The sequence below is a fragment of the Schistocerca piceifrons genome, chromosome 2 (genome assembly GCF_021461385.2).
Source record: "Schistocerca piceifrons isolate TAMUIC-IGC-003096 chromosome 2, iqSchPice1.1, whole genome shotgun sequence".
Taxonomy (NCBI): Eukaryota; Metazoa; Arthropoda; class Insecta; order Orthoptera; family Acrididae; genus Schistocerca; species Schistocerca piceifrons.
In genome coordinates this window covers 271,447,197-271,472,263 of record NC_060139.1, presented here as the reverse complement: position 1 = coordinate 271,472,263, position 25,067 = coordinate 271,447,197, and the positions used below count along the sequence as shown (strand labels likewise).

The window sequence follows — 25,067 nt, the reverse complement described above, 5'->3', positions numbered from 1 at the left end:
GTCATGACGTTGAAATCTTAATGGACAGCAGTGTAACTAAACACTGATCAGCTCTTTCCATGACACTACTTCTGACGCACTAATCACATTGACAACATCTATTCTATTATGTGTTGCCAGAAAGTACTCCTGACCACTTTGTGTTGCTTCACTCTTATGTAAAAATATAATGCTATACCCTGTTTTGAGAGAAAGTCTCCCCCTTTACACATGATACTAGCTTACCCTTGAATCGTATAAAACAATATCTATTTGTCAGATCAGTCTGTCTCGGAATTTCCTTTCCCAGCACTGAAGTCCAGATCTGCGCTATAAAAGCTGTGAAGTATTCAGCAATCCGGTATTTTTTTGCGTTGTTCGTATCATAGAAATTCCTAATAAAAGACTTATCCATTGTACTAGGGGCGTTCAATAACTGATGCAACAATTTTTTTTGGGTAAAGCAAGTTGGTTCTAAGCTAATGATCGAAGCAGAAGACATGAATTAAAATTTGGGCTGTGGCCGGGACTCGAATCAGGGTCTTCTTGCTTGCTAGGCAGAAATGCTTACCATTACAGCACGCTGGTCAATAGTGCCGAACGAACTACCCAAGTTAAGTGCCCTCCCCAACACAAAATTCAATTAATTATCTTCTGATTATTTTCCCTTACATTGTCACTACTGCCTGGGCTCTCCGACATTTTAATAGCACCCCGGCGTGGACGTAATGGGAAAGTCTTGTACCATAGGTTAAAGGCGCTGCAGTCTGGAACCGCAAGGCCGCAGGTTCGAATCCTGCCCCGGTCATGGATGTTTGTGATGTCCTTAGGTTAGTTAGGTTTGACTAGTTCCAAGTTCTAGGGGACTAATGACCTCAGCAGTTGAGTCCCATAGTGCTCAGAGCCATTTTTTTATCTTACAGATCTAATAATTAAATGTCCTTTCAATGAGACGGTCCTGCGCCATCTTACTGAGAAGGACTGCAGGCTCACACGGTACCACTCTAATGGTGGACGTCAGAGCCAATGTCTTGCTGCATCAATAACTTCCCCATCATCCACGTGCTGCTTCCCGCGGAGAGCATCCTTCACTGGACCAAACGTGTGGCGATCGGCAGGTGCCACACCAGGGCTGTAGGATGGGTGAGGAAGAACAGTCCAGTCAAATTTTCTGATCCCCTCTCGGGTGTGCAGACTTGTGAGACACGTGTAGCTGAGCACCGAGGTGTTTGATTGTGATCCGTCGAATGAGAGTGTCCGCACCGTCCAAGTTTGCAGGAGTCAAAGCTGTGTGCCGCAGGCTGGCACGCCGGAGATCCGACAGGTTTGCGACACCTTGCTGCGATGATGATAGCTGTCTCGTCCAACGGTCACCGTGGTTTTGTTCACTGCCAGGTCTCCGCAGATATTCTACAAGCGCCTTTGAATAACTGCGATGGTCTGCTTCTCCGCCAAAAGAAACCCAGCGACAGCTCCATGCTTGGAATTTACCTCCGTTAGAGATGCCATTTGGAAGGCCACGTACAGCGCTGCCACCTATCGGAACTTCGTGAAACTATAGAGTCATGTATCGGTGGATTATTTGTCGTGTTCTTCCTCTTGCTTAGGTGCAGATTCTTAAATTTGTTGTTTTATCTTACTACTTCTCCACTCAGCTGTGTAAATTTATTTTCAATCGATGGCTGAGTAACTGCAGCTTAAGCTTCAGACTAAAACTGCAGTGGTGACGCACAGCGCAAGTATATCCCGTACTCCAGCCGTCTCTACTGTGGCAGTTAGAACACTAGATTCTCTAATCTCACTCAACATCGTGTCCCTCGTGGCGTAATTTGGACAAGCAACGATTTACACAACTCTAACATTTAACTTTCATCTTCCGTCACCTTACTCATCAGCACTGTCAATCCTTTCTCTTTCTCAACTTTACGACTGACTCAGGTTCAGGCGTAGAGCTACTGTTTCAATTCCTTTCAGACGCTCATTGTTAAATTTAGATTTTCCTGGTTAACTCGTACCACGTAAAACGGAACTCCTTTCTGGTATTTAATAACGTGGAACTGAAACTACTGACTTTATTACTGCAGTTCACGTCAAAATCAAACTAATGAATTTGATCCTAATTATTTTTAAAGGTAGAAAAGTTGTTGATGCTTATGCAGTTATATATGAAATATAGTTAGTACTGTATACAAGCTAGCCGGCCGAAGTGGCCGTGCGGTTAAAGGCGCTGCAGTCTGGAACCGCAAGACCGCTACGGTCGCAGGTTCGAATCCTGCCTCGGGCATGGATGTTTGTGACGTCCTTAGGTTAGTTAGGTTTAACTAGTTCTAAGTTCTAGGGGACTAATGACCCCAGCAGTTGAGTCCCATAGTGCTCAGAGCCATTTGAACCATTTTTGTATACAAGCTAAAGATCACATAGTCCTTGTGGTGTTACTGAATCATAACTTTCTGCCTGTTAGGAAAGTAAGTAGCAATATAATACGACTAATTCCACAACTCTCTGTATTATGTGTAACTGTGGCGTTATCTCCTCAATTAACTTTCTTCTTTAAGTTAAAGAAGATATTTACCATTCTCATTATACGATGGATAACTACGGAAAGGTCACACTCAAAAGTACAAACTTTATTTCCTTCTGACGAATACTACCTTTCGGAAGCGTACGCCAAATATGGTACGATTTGATATGTGTTACATGCTGGATAAGATGGAAAATGATGAAAATTCTCTCAGTAAAGACAAATGTAAGTGAATCAGCACCAAATATTACCTATAACACAGAAAAAGAACTGGAGAGTATCCCATTACGAGGCTATTTGAGAACATCTCAATCACATCATAAAATAGAAATGTTTATCCGTAATATCAAGGGCACGTGAAATAAAAGGTGGAGGGACGAACATAAGGCAGAAATTTGTTGGAAGAGTTCCGGGAATGTGCAGTATATCTTTAAATGACATCACATACTAGATATTAATACAACCAATCAACAGCATGTATCTGTTTAGTGCAAGAGGATAAATAGTGCCCCTGGCGTAGTAAAGTACTTCTGCTACACTGGAGATGTAGCGAAGTCGCTTAAATCCGTAATAATTTTACTCGCTGTCGGCAATGTAACGAAATTATTTTTATTTGTCCTTCAAATAATGAAAAGGAAAGACTGGAACAGTGGTTACGAGCGAAAAGTCTCATTTGTTTTGTATGTTGGGGTAACGGTGTTTGGCCAGAATTAAATGCAAAATATACTTCTTTAATCCGTGTCTGTGAAATTACTATAGATTTTTAGCTCGTTCTAGAGTAAATCTTATAGTGGAATAGATGAAGCGGATAGTGGGAGCAATAAAAGGAATCGATGTGCAATTTTCTATCCTTTTCTAACCAGTTCGTAGCAGTTGTCAGAAGAATCTTGGCAATTTTATCCCCGGGAACGTTGCGATTTATTAGATTCTTTCGCGTTCAGAGAATATAGGATTTCACATATAAACTGATCACGTATTTATACAATAGGAACTAATGGAAAATGGGAAAGCTATAGAAGAAGCATTGTTCCAGCAGCTGAGGATTCTTCTCAACGTGACATAGAAAGGAAGGCAGATTTGCGTTTAACTTTCAGTTATAGATTTGCTCGTTCGTCTTTCGAGGTGGAGACGTCACGAAGGAACCGAACGTCCGTAACCCAATGGTTTCTTTTATCAGACAACAACTCTAGTAGGAAGAGGAATGGGATAATACATCATCCGTTCCGTCATGAGGCATGATTCGGCTACAGGAGGTTTGCTGAAATCGCGGTATTTAATGTGGAGACGTTGCTCTGTGCAAATTTCTGAACTCGTATTGACTGATCAATATAAATGGTACTATATTCAATACGAACGGTTTCAGAACGATAGTTGCTACATTAAATCCGCAATTTCCACAAATCTGGTTCTGTCGATCACAGCCTCATTAACAAACATAGGCTTACGTTTGATGGTACGGAAATATTATTCCATACCTCTTTCTACTGGAATTCTGTCATCAAAGAAGCTGTTGAAATCAGAATATATCACAGCTAAGTGGTGCATGGAGACAGGCGCTTGATGCTGAAATTGACCACATAAAATAGCTTAGTAACCCACCATTTAACGAAATCGAAATTGCTACCAATGTTCTTCCATCATATATACCGACATAATTTCTGGCAGCGTATGGAAGTTCAGTGAATTCGTGTCTCATGATTTAATTCGACCAACTAAATGGAGTACCAAACAAACAGGAGCACTGTTTAGACGATGGTAACGCAGGAAGTCGTCGGAGGCCTTTCATAGAATTCAAGTCTGACGCGACAAGCAATCCGTGAAGCAATTATTCAAAAATGTCGCCGCGAAATATTACGTTGTCAGGAAAGCAGCATCATACCACTGTCACTTAACAATTTAGAAAATTCTGACAAACTTATTTGCACGACTTACTGACTTAGTCTTGTGTCATTTTGAAGGAAAACAGTTTTGACTTACGTAGTACACGACCTTCGAATCGCTCCACTGCGAGCGCTAGCAGCAGCTGCTGCAAAAATGGCAGACTTCACCAGTTCCTAGTGTGTTCGCTATGTGCTTTGGTTCCAACAACTATGTAACGAAATTTTTGTAGAGACAGTGGTAAAGATCATTTCAGTAATCCTACGATTTACGAGTGGCCAAGTGTTATACTGAAACTGGATGTTCGGTAAGATATAACAAATCATTAGGCCATCCCCATGCGTATCATGAGGTCGTAGAGCAAGTGAGGCAAAGCTTTGGGAACAGTCCTATAAAATCGACCCGGGAAGCTTTTCGAGAACCAGGCGTCCAACACATGACTGTTTGGAGTGTGTTAAGAGAATGGTTGCACTTCAAATGACACAAGTTCACAATGGTGCAAAAAGTAAATGATAATTGTAGACTTGTAATGACTTTTGTGTTTAAATGTTACATCGATTGGATGAAGATGAAGATTTCATAGAAAAGATTATCTTTAATGAAGAGTCGACTTTTAGTTGATAAACAGAGCTGTTATATTTGGGGCATTGTAAATCCAAGGAAATCCCAGAAACATGAACGTGATAGCTCAGAATGGATTGTGTTTTGTGCACTGAGGAGCAACAAAGTTTATGGACTTTCCTTTTTAGATGAGAAAACTATCAGTGAAGTAGCGCATTTAGATAGGCTGGAAAACAATTTGATCCGCGATACTGACGTTGATGAATGAGAGCAAAACGTAGAGTTAATGGAAGATGGTGCATTACCACAGTGCCTCTTTGACGTCTGGGATATCCTAAATATCTCCTTTCCTGGTAAGCAGACGGGCTGAGGTGCGCCAGTTGCGTCGCACACATGTTCACTGCCTCTAACACATCTTTACGTTTTATTTTGGGGATTCATGAAGGATATAGGCTTTGTTCTACGCTTACCGGATTATCCAGGTTGAACGTGCCTCGCAATTCAGCAACTCACGCCTGATGTGCTGCAGCGATTTGTGCAAGAAATCGACTTCAGACGGGATGTTTGCCGCATAACCAATGGAAGACACACCTTAACATTTCAGGAACAAGGTAAAACCAACAATAATGTAAAAAACTTTAAATATCTGACTTTAAAATGAGACCAAAACGTATCTGACTGATTTGATGCGGCCCGCCACAAATATCTCTCCTGCGCCAACATCTTTATCTCAGAGTTGCAGTTGCAACCTACGTCCTCCATTAGCTGCTGGATTTATTCCAAGCTCTGTCTTCCTCTACAGTTTTTTCCCTCTACAGCTCCCTCCATTACCACTGAAGGCAGTTCCTGATGTCTTAACAGATGTCCTGTCATCCTGCCCCTTCTTCTTATCAGTGTTTTCCACGTATTCCTTTTCTCTCCGATTCTGCGCAGAGCCTCCTCATTCCTTACCTTTTCGGTCCACCACAGTCCATGTTTCACTACCATACAATGATGTACTCCCAACGTATATTCTCACAAATTTCTTTCTGAAATTAAGACCTATGTTTGATACTGGTAGACTTCTCTTAGCCAGGAATGCCCTTTTCGCCAGTGCCAGCCTGCTTTTGATGTTCTCCTTGCTTCGCCTGTCATTGGTTATATTGCTGCCTAGGAAGCAGAATTCCTTAAATTCATCTACTTATTGACCTTCAGTCCAGATGTTAACTTCCTCGCTGTTCTGATTTCTGCTGCTTCTCATTGCATCCGTCCTTCTTCGATTTATTCTCAATGCATATCCTGTACTCGTTAGTGTGTCCATTCCATGTAGCAGATCCTGTAAGTCTTCTTCACTTTCACTCAGGATAGCAATGTCACCAGCGAATCGTAGCAATGGTACCCTTTCACCTAGAACATTTCCTTTATTTCCATCATTGCAGAGATGCATGCAGAGCATAAATATGAGTCTTTCTAAGGCATCCGATGTAGTTCCCTCGAGCTTTAAAGAACCAGAGGAAAAACAGCGCTACAATTCTCCTGCCACATACGTGTATCTACCAAGGGGAGAAATAAAAGAGATCTAGGACACGTGCAGAGGGAAAAGGCAGTCGTATTTTCGTCACTGTACAGGAATGCAATGGGACATTCAATCGGTAATATACGTGTGAAGTAGTCTCTGCCACGTACTACGGAGTAATAAAGTATCTAATCTTCTGTTGCCACGATACTGTATTTGAAGATAAAATCCCTTGTCCTCTTCGCAGTAGTCTCCTTCGTAATGCACACACTTCTCCTGCCGCTCCACCACTATTGCAAACATATATGTAATACGAAGCGATGGTGGTAGATTATAGAGCTTGACTAACCTTAGAAATGTTTTGTTTGGCGTTGAAAGTCTGAATCAAATGCGCAGAATGGTTGGGAGCGTCATCATGACGAAGCTGCCAAGTTTTTCCTGGCTACAGATTCGTTCATTTCCGGCACAACAACATTATGACGTTGACAAAGAACCTGCTAGTAATATTCCAGTGTGATTTTTTTGGCCTGCAGGTGCATACTCATGATGCAGTACACCATCAGCGTCGACGAAATACACGGAAGCCAAAGAAGCGTGTTCAAACATAGAGATACGTAAACAGGCAGAATACGGCGATGCCGTCGGCAACGCCTATATAAGACAACAAGTGTCTGGTGCAGTTATTAGAATGGTTACTTATGCTGCAATGGCAGGTTATCAAGATTTAAGTGAGTTTGAACTTGGTATTATAGTCGGCGCACGAGCGATGCGACATAGCATCTCCGAGGTAGCGATGAAGAGGCTACTTTCCCGTACGATCATTTCACGAGTGTACCGTGAATATCAGCAATCCAGTGAAACACCAGATCTTCGACATAGTTGCGCCCGGAAAAAGATCCTGCAAGAACAGGACCAACGACAATTGAAGAGAATCGTTCGAAGTGACAGAAGTGAAACCCTTTCGCAAATTGCTGCAGATTTCAATGCAGGGCCATCAACAAGAGTCAGTGGGCGAAACATTCAACGAAACTTCTTCGCTATGAGATTTCGGAGCTGAAGGTCCACTTGTGTGCCGTCGATGATTGCCCAACACAAAGGTTTACCTCTCGCCTGGGCCCGTCAACACCGACACTGGACTGTAGATGACTGGAAACATGTTGCCTACTCGGACGAGTCTCGTTTCACATTGTATCCACCAGAAGGACGTGCACGGGTATGGAGACAACCTCATGAATCCAAGGACCCTGCATGTCAACAGGGGACTGTCCAAGGCTGGTGGAGGCTCTGTAATGGTGTAGGGCGTGAGCAATTGGTGTGATATGTGACGCCTGATACGAGTAGATACGAATAACAGGTGACACGTACGTGAGCATCCTGTCTGATCATCTGCATCCATTCATGTCCTTTCTGCATTCCGACGGACTTGGGCAATTCCAACAGGAAAATTTGACACACTACACGTCCAGAATTGCTACAGAGTGGCTCCAGGAACATTCTTCTGATTTTAAACACTCCCGCTGGCCACCATTCTCCACAGCCATGAACATTATTGAGTATATGTGAAAGCCTTGCAATGTGCTGTTCAGAAGAGACCTCCATCCCCTCGAACTCTTACGGATTTATGGACAGCCTTCACTGAGTTCCTTGTTTACATGGCTGACGGTAATCGTAACGCAGGTTTGGTCATGGTGCTGTAAAACATTTACAAAATCCACACGTGCGTGCACTGTTGCTGCTCATATTTTATACTATAAGTTGCTAGGCATATTGTTATCAGCTCCTCTTCCTATAAGTACCTGATCCTTTTCATCAAAATCTCTACGTAAAGGCTCTACGTTCTTGTTCACCTGGCTAGGCTTGCCACTAGGTGTCATTATGCTTGTGACGTAGCATCCCATATCTAGCTTTTCCTGTAGAATTTGGTAGACATGCCTCCCACGACTAGTATCACGCGTAAGGACTCTGTTCTTTCCACTTGACTTTTCTATTAATGTAGCCTTAAAGCATTCTACTTTGCTCAAAAACTGTTAGAAGCTGCTCTCTCATTTCAACTAACAAGTCTAACTGATTGCTGACAGGAATGTGAAAATCTAAGGTTTTTCTCCTTTTGCTTATTACTTTTCACAACTTTCCAAATAGAAAATAGTTCTATCCCCTGCCACCAGCTAAATTCAAAATACGCCATTTCTACTTCTACGTGATGGGCACAAATATTTCTTCCCTTTCCCATGCTTCTCGTCATACGACTACGTGATCTACAACTCCATGGAAGCCCCCATCTGCTACTCAATGGCTTCCTCGATACAATCATCCCCGTGAAACATCAACCAACAGTCTTGACATGTCTCTCGCATACCAATAAGCCACGGTGACATCCAAACTTGTCACACATGACGCTACTTTAACAGTAAGTTAAAAAGTACTACCACACACTTAAACTTCAATACATTGATAATTGCTGATAACTTATCTTTCGGTGGGTTGTGCAGGTAATTTGTAGATGCCAGGCACCCGTAAGGAAACACGAGAATGTAGACGCAACACAGATGTCCGCTGAACGTAAATTTTAGGTACCAGAAGACACTAAATAAACGAAAACTATGACACTTGATATTTTTAATAACGGTGTTAAACAGATACTATCGGGAGATTATGAAATGCTATGCAGTGTATCTGAAATAACACGTAATGTCCAGCGACTGGTGGTGTTGACGCCAGAGTGCTACCGTCGATCATCGTTCAACAAGTCCTGTGCGGTTTTCAGACAGCATGCTTCTGCTGCACTGACAGCTGCTTCGGTACGAATTTTGCAGATACTCTTCTTCTGCCTAAATGAAAACCTAATATACCAATCAACGTATGCTCCTGTCTCATTCGCAGGTTCTCGTACTATGGTGTTGCGACCTTTGATGACTAATGTCGCATTTGTTCAGTGAAGCTGTGGTTTCGACCTTTCAAGCTTTCGCTGATTCGCTTAAACATCCACTGATGTGCGGCCATTTCAGAAGCTGTTGCACCACTCCTTCGTACCTCAGTTGTTCATGGCATCGTTCAAGAAAGCCTGATGAATCTTGCAAATTGTTTGCACTTTTACAGCCGAAGCTTTTTGCCAAATCTGATTCCGTGTCACTGCTCGGTTTTTTCTTTATTTCACAGTTTACTGGAATCCGACACATAGGCTGATCTCCAGCGACTGATACATTATGCTGGCCGAAAAAATTTCACGGCTGCTCATCAACATCCCTACCATATCTCCATCGAAGAAAGTCTCTCGCGCTTAGCTGGTTGACGGAGGAAAGACGGAAGTTCGGTATATTATGAACACATCTCTTTTGAAAGATAGGTAGGAAGATTAAGATTGAATGACCTGTTGAAATCGAGGTCGTTGTGTGAGGTATTCATATTATTTTGATCATTCAAGGAAATCGGGGTTTTCACATAAATATCGATAGCCACAGCTAACATGGAGCAAAGTCATGTAGCTGAGTAATCTTTGACTATTCATACACTATCTTTGCCTGAACTGAGCAGTGTTGAGTAGCAGATGTATTTTGAAGAATGCTCAGGAAATTTTCTTTATAATTGTGATAGGAGATAGCTGGAATTCGAGTATGACAATTTTTGATGCAATTATGGAGAGAGAAGCCAAGGAGAATATTTGTTAGTTTTTCAGGAAATTTGCGAGATCGAGGTAAGCACACAAGCATGTAGCATTGTTCCGTGTTGTCGAGAATGTAGTAACGAAGTTCACATAGCAGGATTGTTATATGGATTGCTCTGATGGAAAGATAAGATTCCCCTTGCTTAAAGTCGTGTTATATAAATACTATTGTGAACATTTATCTGATTTTAAAAGCATTAATTTTGAATGCAGAATTTCATTTGAATTTTGTCAGAAGTTGTTTCTTTCCAACTAAAATTCCCACCCTTCATTCAGTTCATTATGTACGTACATACTTTCCACTTCATGGTATAGTTTTCTTTTAATGTTGCTCTTCTGCTGTATGCTGTGCTCTGATTCCGAGTAAACGTAATAAACCAACTGAAACGTCGTGTAGCCGGGGCCTCCCGTCGAGTAGAGCGGCCGCCTAGTGCAAGTCTTTTTAGTAGATGTAAGTTCGGCGACTTGGACGTCGTTGGGGATGAGATGATGATGAAAATAACGCATCACCCAGTCCCTGACCGCAGAAAAATCTCCTACCCAGCCGGAAATCGAACCCGAGACCATTTGCACGGCATGCTGTCGCACTGACCACTCAGCTATCGAGGCGGACAGAAACCGGCTGAAGGCTGGGAATTTTAACTGGTAAGAAATGACTTGCGAGAAAACTTCAAATGAAACTTTACATTCAAGAGTAACACTTTAAAAATCACTTGAATTTTCGTAATAGTACGAGGGTCACTCCAAAAGAAATGCACACTGTTTTTGTAAAAATATAGTTTTCATTCTGCATGTGTGAAAGTTTTACAGTGCATACATCCTTCCCGCTTGTTTTCAAACTTAGTTCAACCTGTTCCCGTGAGTGGCACCGTCACAGCAGGTATTCAAGATGGCTGCTACACTCGACGTCCGTCAGAAGCAAAGTGCTGTCACAGAATTCCTGTGCTGAGAAAACGAGATAGTGGGAAACATCCACAAGAGGTTGAAAAAGGTGTACGGTGATGCTGCGGTCGATCGCAGTACAGTTAGTCGGTGGGCAAGCATGTTACATAATGAAAGCGGGCACGACAATATTGAGGATTGTCCTCGCAGTGGCAGGCCTCGAACTGCACTCACTCCAGACAATGTGCAGAGAGTTAACGAATTGGTGACTACTGACAGACTCATCACAGTGAAGGAATTGTCACGCTACACTAGGACAGGGAAAGGGAGTGTTTGCAGCATACTGGAAGTGTTGGCGTTAAAAAAATATTTGTGCCAGGTGGGTTCCCAGGATGTTGACAGTGGCACAAAGAAACAAGAAAAAAGGTATGCAGCGAACTTTTGGAACATTACGAGAATGGTGGAGATGAAGTTCTTGGAAGAATTGTGATAGGTGATGAAACATGGCTCCATCATTTTTCACCAGAGACGAAGAGGCAATCAATGGAGTGGCATCAAGCAAAGTCACCCAAGAAAAAGAAATTAAAGCGGCACCTGATGCTGAAAAAGTTATGGCTACGGTGTTTTTCGATTCCGAAGGACTCTTGCTTGTGGACATCATACCACGTGGAACCACCATAAATTCTTATGCATATGTGACAACACTGAAGAAACTTCAAGCTCGACTGAGTCGTGTTCGACCGCATCGGCAAAAGCAGGATGTTTTGCAGTTGCGCGACAATGCACGGCCACATGTCAGTCAAAAAACCATGGCAGCGATCAGAAAACTCGGATGGACAACAATGAAACACCCGCCTTACAGTCCTGACCTGGCTCCATCTGACTATCATCTCTTTGGGAAACAGAAAGACTCTCTTCGTGGAACAAGGTTTGAGGATGATGACTCCCTTGTGCACGCTGCCAAACAGTGGCTCCAACAGGTTGGTCCAGAATTTTACCGTGCGGGTATACAGGCGCTGGTTCCAAGATGGCGTAAGGCAGTCGCGAGGCATGGAAATTATGTGGAGATATGAAAATATTGTTCCTAAAGAATGTATATACACACTCTAAAACTTTCAAACATGTGAAATAAATGATGAATTTGAAAAAAAAATAGTGTGCATTTCTTTTGGAGTGACCCTCGTATTTACACTGTGTGATCAAAAGTATCCGGACACCTGGCTGTATATGACTTACAAGTTCGTGGCGCCCTCCATCGGTTATGCTGGAATTCAGTACGGTGTTGGCCCACCCTTAGCCTTGATGATAGCTTCCACTCTCGCAGGCGTACGTTCAATCAGTTGCTACAAAGTTTCTTGGGAAATGGAAGCCCATTCTTCACGGAGTGCTGCACTGAAAAGAAATATCGATGTTCGTCAGTGAGGCCCGGCACGAAGTCGGCTTTCCAAAACATCCCAAAGGTGTTCTGTAGGATTCAGGTCAGGACTCTGTGCCATCTAGTCTTTGACAGAGATGTTGTTACTGTCGTGTAATCACTCCGCCACAGGCCGTGCATTATGAACACGTGCTCGCCCGTATTTAAAGATGCTATCTCGTTACCCAAATTGCTCTTCAACAGTGGGAAGCAAGAAGCTGCATAAAACATCAATGTTGGCCTGTGCTGTGATAGTGCCACGCAAAACAACAAGAGCAGCAAGCCCTCTCCAAGAAAAGCTAAAAACACGGCCACACCATAACACCACCTTCTCCGAATTTCACTTATGGCACTACACACGCTGGTAGAGGACGTTCTCCGGGTATTCGATATACCCACACCCTGCAATCGGATTGTCACATTGTGTACCGTGATTCGTCACTCCACACAACGTTTACCCAGTGTTCAATCGTCCAACGTTTACGCTCCTTACACCAAGTGGGGCGTCGTTTGGCATTTACCGGCGTGCTGTGTGGCTTATGAGGAGCCGCTCGACTATGAAATCCAAGTTTCCTCACCTCCCGTCTAACTGTCATAGTGCTTGCAGTGGTTCCTGATAAAGTTTTGATTTTCTTTGTGATGGTCTGGGTAGATGTCTGCCTCTTACACATTACGACCCTCTTCAACTGTCGGTGGCCTCTGTCAGTCAAATGAGGTGATCGCCCTGTACGCTTTTGTGCTGTATGTGTCCCTTCACGTTTCCATCTCATCGGAAACCGTGGACCTAGGGATGTCTAGGAGTGTGGAAATCTCGCGTACAGACCGTATGACACAAGTGATACTCAATCACCTGACCACGTTCGAAGTCCGTGAGTTCTGCGGAGCGCCCTATTCTGTTCTATCACGATATGTAATGGCTACTGAGGTAGCTGATATGGAGTACCTGGCAGTAGATGGCAGCACAATGCACCTAATATGAGAAAAGAATGTTTATGGGGTTTTCCGGATATTTCTGATCACATAGTGTACATAACATGACATTAAGGAATAACTTTAAGCAGGGGTAATCTCATCTTCCTATCAGAGCAACCCGTATAACAAACCTACTACCTGAGTTTTATCACAACAATCTCAGTAACACAAGACAATGCTGTGTGGCAGCGTGCTTATCTCAATATGTCAACATCCGAGAACTCATAAATAATCTCCTTAGATTCCCTCTCCATAACTGAATCAAAAATAATCATACTCCAATTCCAGCAATGTCATATCTCAGCTATAAAGAAAATTTCCTGACCATTCTTGAAAACACTTCTGCTACTCAAAAATGCTTATGTAAGCATGCGCGTAACTTTGTTAGCGCTCTCAGGCAAAGGCGATGTAGCAACACAAAGATATTGTATCAACAGTCAAAGATTACTCAGCTGCATGGTTTGGCTCTGTGTGAGCTACGCGTCTCAATATTAGAGCTGTCAGGCAGAGGCGCTCTAGCAACACAAAGATATTGTAGCAATAGTCAAAGATTACTTATCTGCATCGTTCTGCTCTGTGTGAGCTACGCACATCAGTTTTTGCGTAAGGAACAGAAATTATAGAGAGGCCAAAATAATATCCAAACCTAACAATTAGAGACGGAGCACAGGCACAGACTGTTCCAAGAATGGTCAAGGAAATCGGCGGAGACCTTTCAAGGGAACCATCCCAGTATTTGCCTGTATTTAAGGAAATCACGGAAAACGTCAATGCGGTTGACTGGACGCGAAGCTGTGCCCTTGTCCTCTTGTATGCGAGTGCTAGCCACTGCACCACTTCGCTCGGTGCCTCGCATGTCTGCCTAGAAGCCACTGTAGAAAGAGTGTGGCACTCACCATGCTACTGATACGACGAAATTGCGAGTTGACGTCATCAATGGCACCGCACTCGATGCCGAAGGCGCACACGCCGATGACGTCAGTGGTGAACGTGGACAGCAGCTGCTTGAGCTCCACCTCGCAGCCAGGCTGTCGCCGGACGGCCACATCCACGGACTTCTGGAGGCGCGAGCAGCACTCCTGCATCAGGAAGAAGACGCGGCGCGTGTGGCCCACGGAGAACACTTGCGACATGCGCAGACGCATCTCCTTCCACAGGGAGCCGCCCATCGTGAAAAGGTGGTGCGTCATGGGGTCCCTCTTGAAATGTGGGAAGTTCATCCTGCCAGACAAGAGGTGACACATGCGACTAAGAGAACTATAGGTGGTCTCATCACAACAACAGAAGCAGACTTCCAGTTGGCTTAGCTTTATCGAGCTTCCTACCACACAGCGTCATACAACTACTTCCACTGTAAAATACTTTTTCAGTAACGGTAACATGTAATGTGTGATCCTGTAGCACCTGAAGTAAAGCAAATTAAATGTTACACTGTACTGGTTCCTTCTGGTGAGACTTACTCTGTCTGTCATATAATTTAGTGCCTCTTGTCTCGATCGTGTTAATAGCTGCTGCCTGCTGGAACAGTGTTGAAACTAACAGTGTGTCGAACACATTACATGAAATGAAAGCAGTACTTAAGAAATCATAAATACAAAGAAATGCGTTATTAATCTATATTTGCCATTAAACTATGGAGTTAAGTAGCTGTCTCAGACATCTCAGAGCCGCTTGGGCAGGGTGGTGGGATATGTGTTTAAATGGTCTAACATCTTGGCTACCAGTCACAGCGTCAATGCCGGATCACGTCTTGTACTCTACTTATTCCATCTGTGCCCCTGATTTCAGTTGCATTACCAAATAGGAAATGTCTGTTGGGCAAGTGGGTGTAGTGAAATGCTAGTGATCATGTTGGTAGCGCTGAGTATACTCTCATGAGTCACTCTGAGTCAACAAGTGCCAGTGAAGGCTTCTGGTTCGTGAAGAATAATTCAGACTTCTCAGACGACTAGGCGATGGACGGATTTGCAGAGAAACGTAACTCGTAATAACAAGATCACTTCTCGTATGTTCGGTACTTATTAATCCTTCGGTCTACACTCATCTAATCTGGTAGCATTCTAGTTTTTCTACATTTTGTATGACTGGGTAAGTAATTATAAAACTTGTTACTGCTTGTTCAAACTCAATGCTTTCCTCCGTTTTTCGGTCAATCTCGTCTGCCAATCCCACCTCACATGGGTGCTGACAATCTCATCATGGAGCAACCCTGTCATTGGTCCCGGGTTCGAACAAAGGTACCACTTTAGTTTTGAATAAAAATCATCAGCTTTCGGATCCGAAGCTTTCCGGCATAAAATGCTACTCTCGTTCTGTCAACGTCCTTGTAGGACAGGGCGGAAGAGCGGAAAGACGTTCTGGGCACTCTCCTGTCCCTAGAGTGGGAAACTACCCCTAAGGGCTGAATAATCAGCAATGACTAACGGCATCAGCCAGCAGAAGGCAACGTAAACTACGGTATTCCACAGGACATATGGCCTGCAACTGAAAAAGCGTAATGATGATCTCTCCATTGGCAAAAGATTCCGTTATGGTCGCCCATTCGCATCTCCGGGAAGGGGCTGCCAAGGGGGAGGTCACCATGAGAAAGAAATTGAATAACCAACGAAAGGATAACGTTCTATGAGTGGGGCATAAAATGTGAGAAGTCTGAACGTGGTACGGAAACTAGAAAATCTGATGAAGAAATACAAAGGCTCAATGTAGATATAGCCAGGCTCAGCTTAGTGAATTGGAAAGAAGACCAGGATTTATGGTCAGGTGAGTATAGGTCATTGGCAACAGCAACAGAAAATTGTGTAACGGGAGTAGGATTCGATATCAATATTAAGGCAGGATGGAGGGTATTTTATTTTGAACTGTTCGGTGATAGGCTTGTTCCTATCAGAACTGATAGCAAACCTACACCGACAACGACATTTCAGGTATAAATGTCGACGTCGCAATCTGACGATGAATAGATACAGAAGAAATAGTACGTGACAAGAATCACTTTAGGCTACTTATAGAAAACGCAAACTATGAAGAAGATGAGCAAAAACCTCGACCCAAGAAAGTGTGGACAGATGAGCAGAGACGAGCAGTTGGCGAGAAAATGAAGAAGTACTTGGAAGAACGGAAGAAAAAGAAACACAATAAGTCTTAAGTTGTATGCGGTCCATAGCTTGCCAAAGTGAAACTGATACTGCGATGAGGAATAGCTCACAAGGCACTTGAGTTGAAGAGGAATAGAAATCTCTAGAAAGGGCAATCATAGTTGTTGGAAAGAAAAACATAAGTACAAAGAAGGTAACTGTGAAGAAACCATTGGCAACAGAAGACATACTTCAGCTGATCAGTGAAAGAAGGAAGCACAAAAATGTCCAGGAAAATTTAGAAAATACAGATAAACAAGTCACTTAGGAACGAAATAAATTTACGTGGAATAAATACCTTAAATCCCTCTATGATTTGGAAGACTTGCCTGGTGTGATAGAAGAAGAAACATGGGCCGATATAGAAGAGATAGGGCATTCAGTATTAGAATCAGAATTTAAAAGAGCTATGGAAGACTTAAGTTTAAATAATGCAGAAGGGATAGATAACATTACATCAGAGTTTCTATAATCATTGGAGAAAGTTGCAAAAAAACGATTATACAATTTGGTGTGTAAAATTTACGGAGTCTGACTATATACCATCTCACTTTCGGAAAAATATTGTCCACAAAATCACTAAGACTGCAAGAACTACCAAGTGCCAGAATTATCACACAATCAACGTAATAGCTCGTGCATCTAAGTTGCTTACAAGAATAATATACAGAAGAATGGAAAAGGAAGTTGAGGATGTGTTAGGTGACGATCAGTTTTGCTTTAAGAAAGTTGAAGACACCAGAGAAGCAATTCTCACGTTGCTGCTGATAATGGAAACAAGATGAAAGGAAAACGAAGGATTTGTCTATCTGGAAAAACCGTCCGACAATGACAAAAAGGTCCAAGATATTCGAAATTCTGAGGAAAACAGCGGTATACTATAGGGAGAGAAAGTTAGTGTACGACATGGACAAGAGCCAAGAGGAATAACAAGAGTAGAAGACCAAATAGAAAGTGCTCGGATTAAAAAGGGTGTAAGATAGACATGTAGTCTTTAGCCCCTACTGTTCAATCTATACAAGGAAGAAGCAACGATGGAAATAAAAGAAAGGATCAAGAATGGAATTAAAATTCAACATGAAAGTACTTCAATGATAAGATTCGTTGATGACATAGCTATACTCAGTGAAAGCGAAGAATTACAAAATCTGCTGTGTGAAATAAACAGTGTAATGAGTTTGTAATAAGGATCGAGAATAAATCAAATAAACAGGTAAGTAATGAGTAGCAGCAGAACTGAGGACAGTGAGAAATTGAACATAAGGATTGATGGCAACTAAGTAGAGGAAATTAAGGAATTCTGCTACCTAGGCAGCAAAATACCCAATGACGGGCGGAGCAAGGAAGACATCCAAAGCAGACTAATGCTGACAAAATGGTCATTCTTGGCCTAGAGAAATCAACTTGTATCAAACACAGGCCTTCACTTAAGGAGGAAATTGCTGGGAATGTAGGTCTGGAGTACAGCATTGCACGGTAGTGAAACTTTGACCGTGGGATAATCGGAACACAAGAGAATTTAAGCACTTGAGATGTGGTGCTGCAGACGAATTTAATTACGTGGGTTGATAAGGTAAGGAATGAAGAGGTTCTGCGCAGAAACTGAGAGCAAAGGAATGTGTGGGAAACACTGACAAGAAGAAGGGAGAGGATGATACGATATCTGTTAAGACACCTGGGAATAACTTCCATGGTACTAGAGGGAGTTGTAGAGGGTAAGAACTGTAGAAGAAGACGGAGATTGGAATACATACAGCAAATAATTAAGGACGTAGGATGCAAGCTCTACTCTGAGATGAAGACTTTGACAAAGGGAAGGAATTCGTGGCGGGCCACATGATGCCAGTCGGAAGGCTGATGACAAAAAAAACTACTTAATTCAAAACTATGTTGTACATTATATTATTTTCTTTATTCTTGTTTATAAATAACTGATATCGTCCGGAGGGAAGGATTTACTAACAAAATTATGACCGTTGTCTTCGGCCTCAAAAGTCGGGGCTGTCCTCTACGTTTCTGAGTTTAGGGCCCTGCTTAAAGAGACTAGCATTGAGTGACAGTCAGTTGTAGATAACGACGGCGCAGTGCTGTCACCAGCCAGTGTACACGAGTAGATAATTCTGGGCCTTAAAATATTGTACAGCGGTGACTGCGGCAGCCGGTTTTGTGTATCTACATTAGTAAGTCGTCTTAACTATGCAACTACAGCGGATACAAGATATCTGTCCTAGGCTGAGCCTATGCAGTAATTGCACGAGCGACAAGCCCACCAAGTATTGTGATCAAGGAATCCTATATGGCGAGCAGCAGCTACATGTCTAATATGAAACGTAAGGATACCGTAATGTGTTAATTACTCGCTGCTTATATGTCTATACTTTAGTTCAAAAGGCAATAATGTCTTTCCTTCTAGTTAGGTCTGTCAAGACACGACCAGTTATGTTAGGAAAAGTTTATATTAAATAGTTCAGAACTGTATATTGACACGATTTATTGGAATGTTTGATAGTATTACTTAAAAGCTTATCATTTCCTTCCATCCAAGTTATTTTCGAAAGTCTTATTGATAATCAAATGGGAATTATAAGCAGTATAAATGCCTGTACAGTACTGCGACGAAATAGAAGTATAAATGAAACGCCCTTACAACTAAGAAGAAATGACGTTTAACTTGTTACTGTTTGTTATTTTATTTTGGTTCTAGTGGCGTGTCAATATTAATCAAAACTTTTGACTAGTTGATGGCAGTGGACACTTCGCCGAAATCCAAGGTTAATTTGAGTGTTAAGACCTTGTAAGATTGACGAAAAGTATAAAAATTAATAACTATTCTCGTTTCTTTTTGAGTAATTCAGAAATGTTGGTTGCAAAAGTAGGAGAACAAAATTGTGCTTTCTCGCTAGCATTTTATTCACTACAGGCAAGCTGTTAAATATCATGGACAGTCGTGTTAATGGGCATGAGTGAAGATACAAAAAAAAACTCTGAGTTTTCAGATACATGATGGGAGGAGAGACAGCATCGGCCGTAAGCTTCTAATCTGTTTACTGTAGATCGATTTCGGCTACTGTGTAGCTATCTTGAGTTATATCGAAGTCATGACGACTCATCGTAAATAAAATCACACATGGTACCACTTGACATTACAGACAGTTTAACAGTTTGTTGTTATGTGTAATGTGAAGTGGTACCACGTGCGATTTTATTTACGAAGTCACCATGACTTGGATATAATTGCACTGAAGATAGCTACACAGCTGATGAAATTAGAGGCGTCGAGAATTATGTGGAAGATTAGTGTCAAAATCGCGACAGCGTGGATCCCAAGGCAACATAGCAGGTTTTAGAGCGCATATCTCGCGAAATGACGATGACAAGAAAATCAGAAACGATCGTCCTCACACAGTGGCTTGCCAGCTGTCATTCCTGCTACGCAACATTCGCAGCTGAAGTGCCAAAAGCTGGGGATGTAGAGTTACTAAAAGTACCTTTCTGCACACCGGTAGGTAGCCTGCACAGAATCGATACGCGTGCGACAGCATGCTAACAAATATATTTCAAAACGCTGCGTGTAAAAATGGGATTTTTCTGATGCTCATACCTTTTGTTCTGTTGGTGATAGAAAGGTGCTGCTATTTGTTTATGATAACCCTTGGGCTGGGGACTATTTGTATACCCAACAGAAGGATCGTCTTACTGTCACTATACTCAGTACTTGGGAAAAAGTATAAACATTACAAATTTCCTCCCACTTGGGCAAATGGAGCAGATCGGTTGATTCTCTTTGCATTTGATTTGGTCTACAGTGTTATTAGGGGGTTTATGGAGGCATCATTAGTTCAATGACAGTTCCAGAGAAAACTTGGAAAATAGCACTTCTTTACCATGTTTTCGTGTCAAAACCGAGCGGCGGATTCCAAGATGCCTAAGCACAATAAGTGGCTATAATTTTTACTATATAATCCTATGAGCTAGAAATCAAACAACATCGAAAATTTCTTGATATATTAATCCATTTCCGAGATACGGAGGTTCAGAATTATGCTACCTGTATATGTAAAACATCTAAAATCCAGTGTGAGACGAAAAAGTTGTTTATTAAGTGACGTAGCACGGACAAATATGCTGTAACGTGTGTGCGTTATCGTCCCGTGTTGTACAACTGGAGCACATGCGAAATTTTTTGCAGGTAAATTCCGGTATGAGATGTAAAATTAGTGCGTTATTTCAATTTGACATACGTAAAACATCAAAATTTTACTGAGCAATTGAGTATGCCATAGGACCCACTCGGTGATCGTTTTGTATGTGTTCTGACTTAAACTATAGTATAATGTGCACTTGTAGCATGTTGTATGACATGTGAAAATTGTATTGTTCTACTGATTTCCTGGACGATGGGTTAGAAAGAAAACCGGCAGGACGGAATGTATGAAATTCAATACAGCAAACATGTCATACATTTCTTGAAATAAAAGCTACGTCATATCTAAAATGGAATTTCAATTTGAACAGTGTCTTCCAACAGCACAGCAATTAGCAACCGGAGTCTACAAGAATTTAATTTCTGATTTCCAGAACAACACGTGCTACAGGTAGCAAACATTGGATATCAGTGTTCACTTTTACACGAGTGACTCAGATTGAATATGAAGTGTTCCACAAAAGGTACTGGCGACTTGAGCAATTATTCATCTACAGTATGATGAAACTCCTCAAGATAACTTTATAGTAGAGGTTGTGAAATAAACAGTTTACAGAGATGTGAATGACACGACAAATGTTTGCTGTTTGAAGAAAAATACGCTCCTGTGATCATTTCTGCAAAGCTGAAACTACTATATTAGCTAGTCTGCGATTAGATTATGCATGCCTGTGGCGTATTACAAAGTCCAAGAACAAGTCTCTCGTTTAATTTGAAGACGCTACAGTGTGAGTGTCGTTGCGGGAGTTGTGCTTTGACGATGCAATTCATAGCACACAATCCACGAAATATAAATATGTAAGCGAATCCATTCTTTCTGAAGTTATGAGAGAGCGAAAGCTTATCTACGTATTACACAGTACCAAATCACGGTTCTCAGAGTCGAAGCAGAGGAAAGGAATATGGTGAACGAGGAATGAGAGAGACATCATTGTAGCATAGCGTCCATTTTATTCATTCTGTTCGTAGAGCAGCAGGGAAGGAAAACAAAGAACAAATGTTCAAACTTACGACGTCAGAGATGGCAAAGGGCTTTGATGGACAGTTGAACGGAATATGAAGTGTCTTGAAAAGAGGATATCATAAGAACACCACCAAAAGTAAAATTAGGAAAATGGAATTTAAAATTGTAACGTGATTGATGCTAGGGCAAGATTTCAAAATGAGACACTACAGGTAGGAGGCGAAATTTGCTATAAGGGCAAGTAAGTAATTAACAACACATGCAGTAAAAAATATATGAAAACATTAAGTAACAAGAAAAAATTTTCTCTAAAAGAGTAACGGTTTAACATCGAATACAAATATGTACGTGCTAGAAAGATTTTTTTCTGAAAATGTCATTGCATGGAAGTGAAACGTAGATGATGGGCTCTGTCGAAAATTGGAGAACAGAATTTTTTGAACAATAATAACACAGAAGAACCTTGAAGATTGCATATGTAGACTGTGTTGTAAGTCCGTTGGCTTTCGTACCGGCACTTCTGCACCTGATTTTCTTTTTAAGTACTTGTCACAATATTTCTGTTCCACACACTAAACATTGACGCTAGCACCTTGTGATTCCTTCGACTTGGCTGCGATGCTAGTTGCACGGAACGGTCGTCAAAGGTCTTCAGTACTTCTACAGTGTAGAGATCTAATCTTGAAGGCTCGTCTGCGTTATTATTTTTGAAAAAATTCTGCTCTCCACTTTTAGACAGAGCTCATCGTCTACATTTCGCTTCCATGCAACGATACACATCAGACAAATATTTTCAAAAGAAACTTCCTAGTACTTAAATTTGTATTTGATGTTAAATTATTACACTTTTAGAGACAATTTTTTGTTGATATTAAATGTTTTCGTTCATTTCTTACTTCATGCATTGTTAATTACTTACTTGCCCTTATAGTAAATCTGACCTCCTATTTGTACCGCCTCATTTTATAATCTTGCCCTAGCATCAACCACTTTACAATACTAGATTTCATTTTCATAATTTTACTTTTGGTGGTTTTCGTACAATATCCTCTTTCCAAGATACTATTTCTATTGCGACCAACAGTCCAGTCCGCTCTAGCTGTTTGTCATCTCCGACATCGTGAGTATAAACATTTGTTCCTAGTTTTCCTTGCCTGCTGCTCTACGAACAGAATGAATAAAATGGACACTAGGCTACATTGATGTCTCACTCATTCCTCATTCACCATATCCCTTCCAAAAATGTTCAAATGTGTGTGAAATCTTATAGGACTTAACTGCTAAGGTCATCAGTCCCTAAGCTTACACACTACTTAAACTAAATTATCCTAAGGACAAACACCCACACCCATGCCCGAGGGAGGACTCGAACCTCCGCCGGGACCAACCTGTTCCTTTCATCTGCTTCGACTCTAAGAACTGTTGTTTGGTACTGTGCAATATGTAGATAAGCTTCCGCTCTCTCATAACTTGAGAAAGAGTGGATTCACTTACGTACCTATATTTCGTACTGCAACAACTGGTTCGAAAAATTATTGTGTTTTAAGACAGCATTTTCAGCACATCTGCCATAACAAAACGGTTAAAAAATCAATTTCTCCTGTAGAAGTGTTTGTCAATGGTATGCTCTTACCTGTCATGGAAATGTCCAAAGTCCCCAACAAATATTCTGTTGATGAGGCCGAGGTCCCTCACGACAAGACACGGCGTCATCATGAGGTAGAACCCTCCAAATGGCAGCCCCTCCAGCTGGTGGTAGACCCTGTCCAGTGCCTCTGGCAGGCATTCCTTGAGTAGAAAAAAGCGGCGTGTGTTTCCGAAGAAGAGTTCCGGCTTGGGGTGCGGGATCCCCAATTTACTCCAATGCTGGTTGACGGAGTACAGGTACAGAAGGAACAAGGCAGCAGCCACTACGAGCAGCACCAGACTGTACCAGAGCCACATTCCGGGGCAGTGTCTGCATTCGTCAGTCACCAACTGGATGCAGTGATGTGCCTAAATAGCAACACTGCAGGGAACTGTTTCGTTGTGAGGAAAAACGTTTCTACTTCTCAGCTACAGATCGAAGGTTTTCGCATTTACTATTCGGCACACGCTGTAGCGTAACTTACGTCGGAAACAGTTATGTTCGTAGCTTACCACGCGTTATTAGATGGCATCGATCACGCGTAAGGTAGTTTTACAGGAATCTCGCACTGTTGTTTGAGCGCTGCTCAGATCCAGAACGGCGATACGTCATCCGACACGAACCCCGCGCCCTTTCACTCCTACTTGGGCAAGCGCTGCCTGATTGGCGCGGAATGTCTATCACGACCCGGTCTTTGACGAGTGAAACTTGCGATGGCTACTATCTGCCTCTGAAGACGCCAGGACGGTGTCGGAGGGCAGATAAGGGACCGCGCAAGTCACGGCAAGTAAGTATTTTGAACTTGACGGAGGCAGTGACGTAATATAATCGCGAGGCAATCTGCTGTGCAAACACTGAAGACTCCCGCAGCTGCTGGCGAACAGAGCCAGGTCCTACAAGCTCTCGCATCGTAACAGCTTTTCTGTAAGCGCTAAAACCGAACAAACTGTGCCGTTTGGATTAATGGCACGTGGCGTTCGTGGCATAGAGACAGTAACCAGTCATTAAGGATCAGTGTTCATTGCGTTTCTGAACGAATGCTGAGCCGTGATGTGGCCAGAGAGATACATGGGTTGAACGAAATTATAGAAACCTCGCCAGAAATGGTTGCTTGAACATAAATGCAGGTGATAGGCAAGATCGCAGATTGTACTGTTGTATCTGACCACGAAAGGCGCATGTTCAGTGTACTCAGTACTCTGTGAGTGTTACTCGGTCTCGGGACAGAGTTCTGTATACGAGGGTGATTCAAATGAAAACCTTAAATATTTTTAATTATTATTTATTGAGCAGAAGTGGTACAATGCTGTTTCAACATAATCTCACCCACGGGCAATGCAAGTCCTCCAGCGCTTACAAAGTGCATAAATTCCATTAGAAAAAAATTCTTTGGGTAGTCCGCGCAAACACTCATACACCGTGTGGAGTACCTCTTCATCACAACGGAACTTCTTTCCTCCCATTGAGTGGTCCAGACATATGGAAATCACTTGGGGTAAGGTCTGGTGAGTATGGTGGATGAGGAAGACACTCAGAATGCAGATCTGTTATTGTTGCAACTGTTGTACGGGCAGTGTGGGGCCTTGCATTGTCATGATGCAAAAGGATACCTGCTGACAGCAATCCACTTCGCTTTGATTTGATTACAGGCCACATATTATCTTTTAGAAGATCTGATTATGATGCACTGTTGACAGTGGTCCCTCTAGGCGTGTAGTGCTCCAAAATGGCGCCTTTTTCGTCCTAAAAGAGAGTCATCATAACCTTCCCTGCTG

The 25,067-nt window shown here is 42.2% G+C and overlaps 1 protein-coding gene across 2 annotated transcripts in view; it reads right to left on the bottom strand.

The window, feature by feature from the left end:
- The window catches only part of LOC124776503 (cytochrome P450 6a2-like), a 53,878-nt gene extending 29,872 nt beyond the window's left edge, over positions 1 to 24,006 (bottom strand). For both annotated transcript variants that reach the window (XM_047251523.1, XM_047251524.1), the window contains exons 1-2: positions 23,299 to 24,006; positions 14,260 to 14,584 (exon numbers count right to left, since the gene is read on the bottom strand). In XM_047251523.1, the coding sequence (XP_047107479.1) occupies positions 14,260 to 14,584; positions 23,299 to 23,609 (636 nt within the window). In that variant the 5' untranslated portion in view covers positions 23,610 to 24,006. The remainder of the gene's footprint in view (positions 1 to 14,259; positions 14,585 to 23,298) is intronic.
- Positions 24,007 to 25,067: the final 1,061 nt, after the last annotated feature.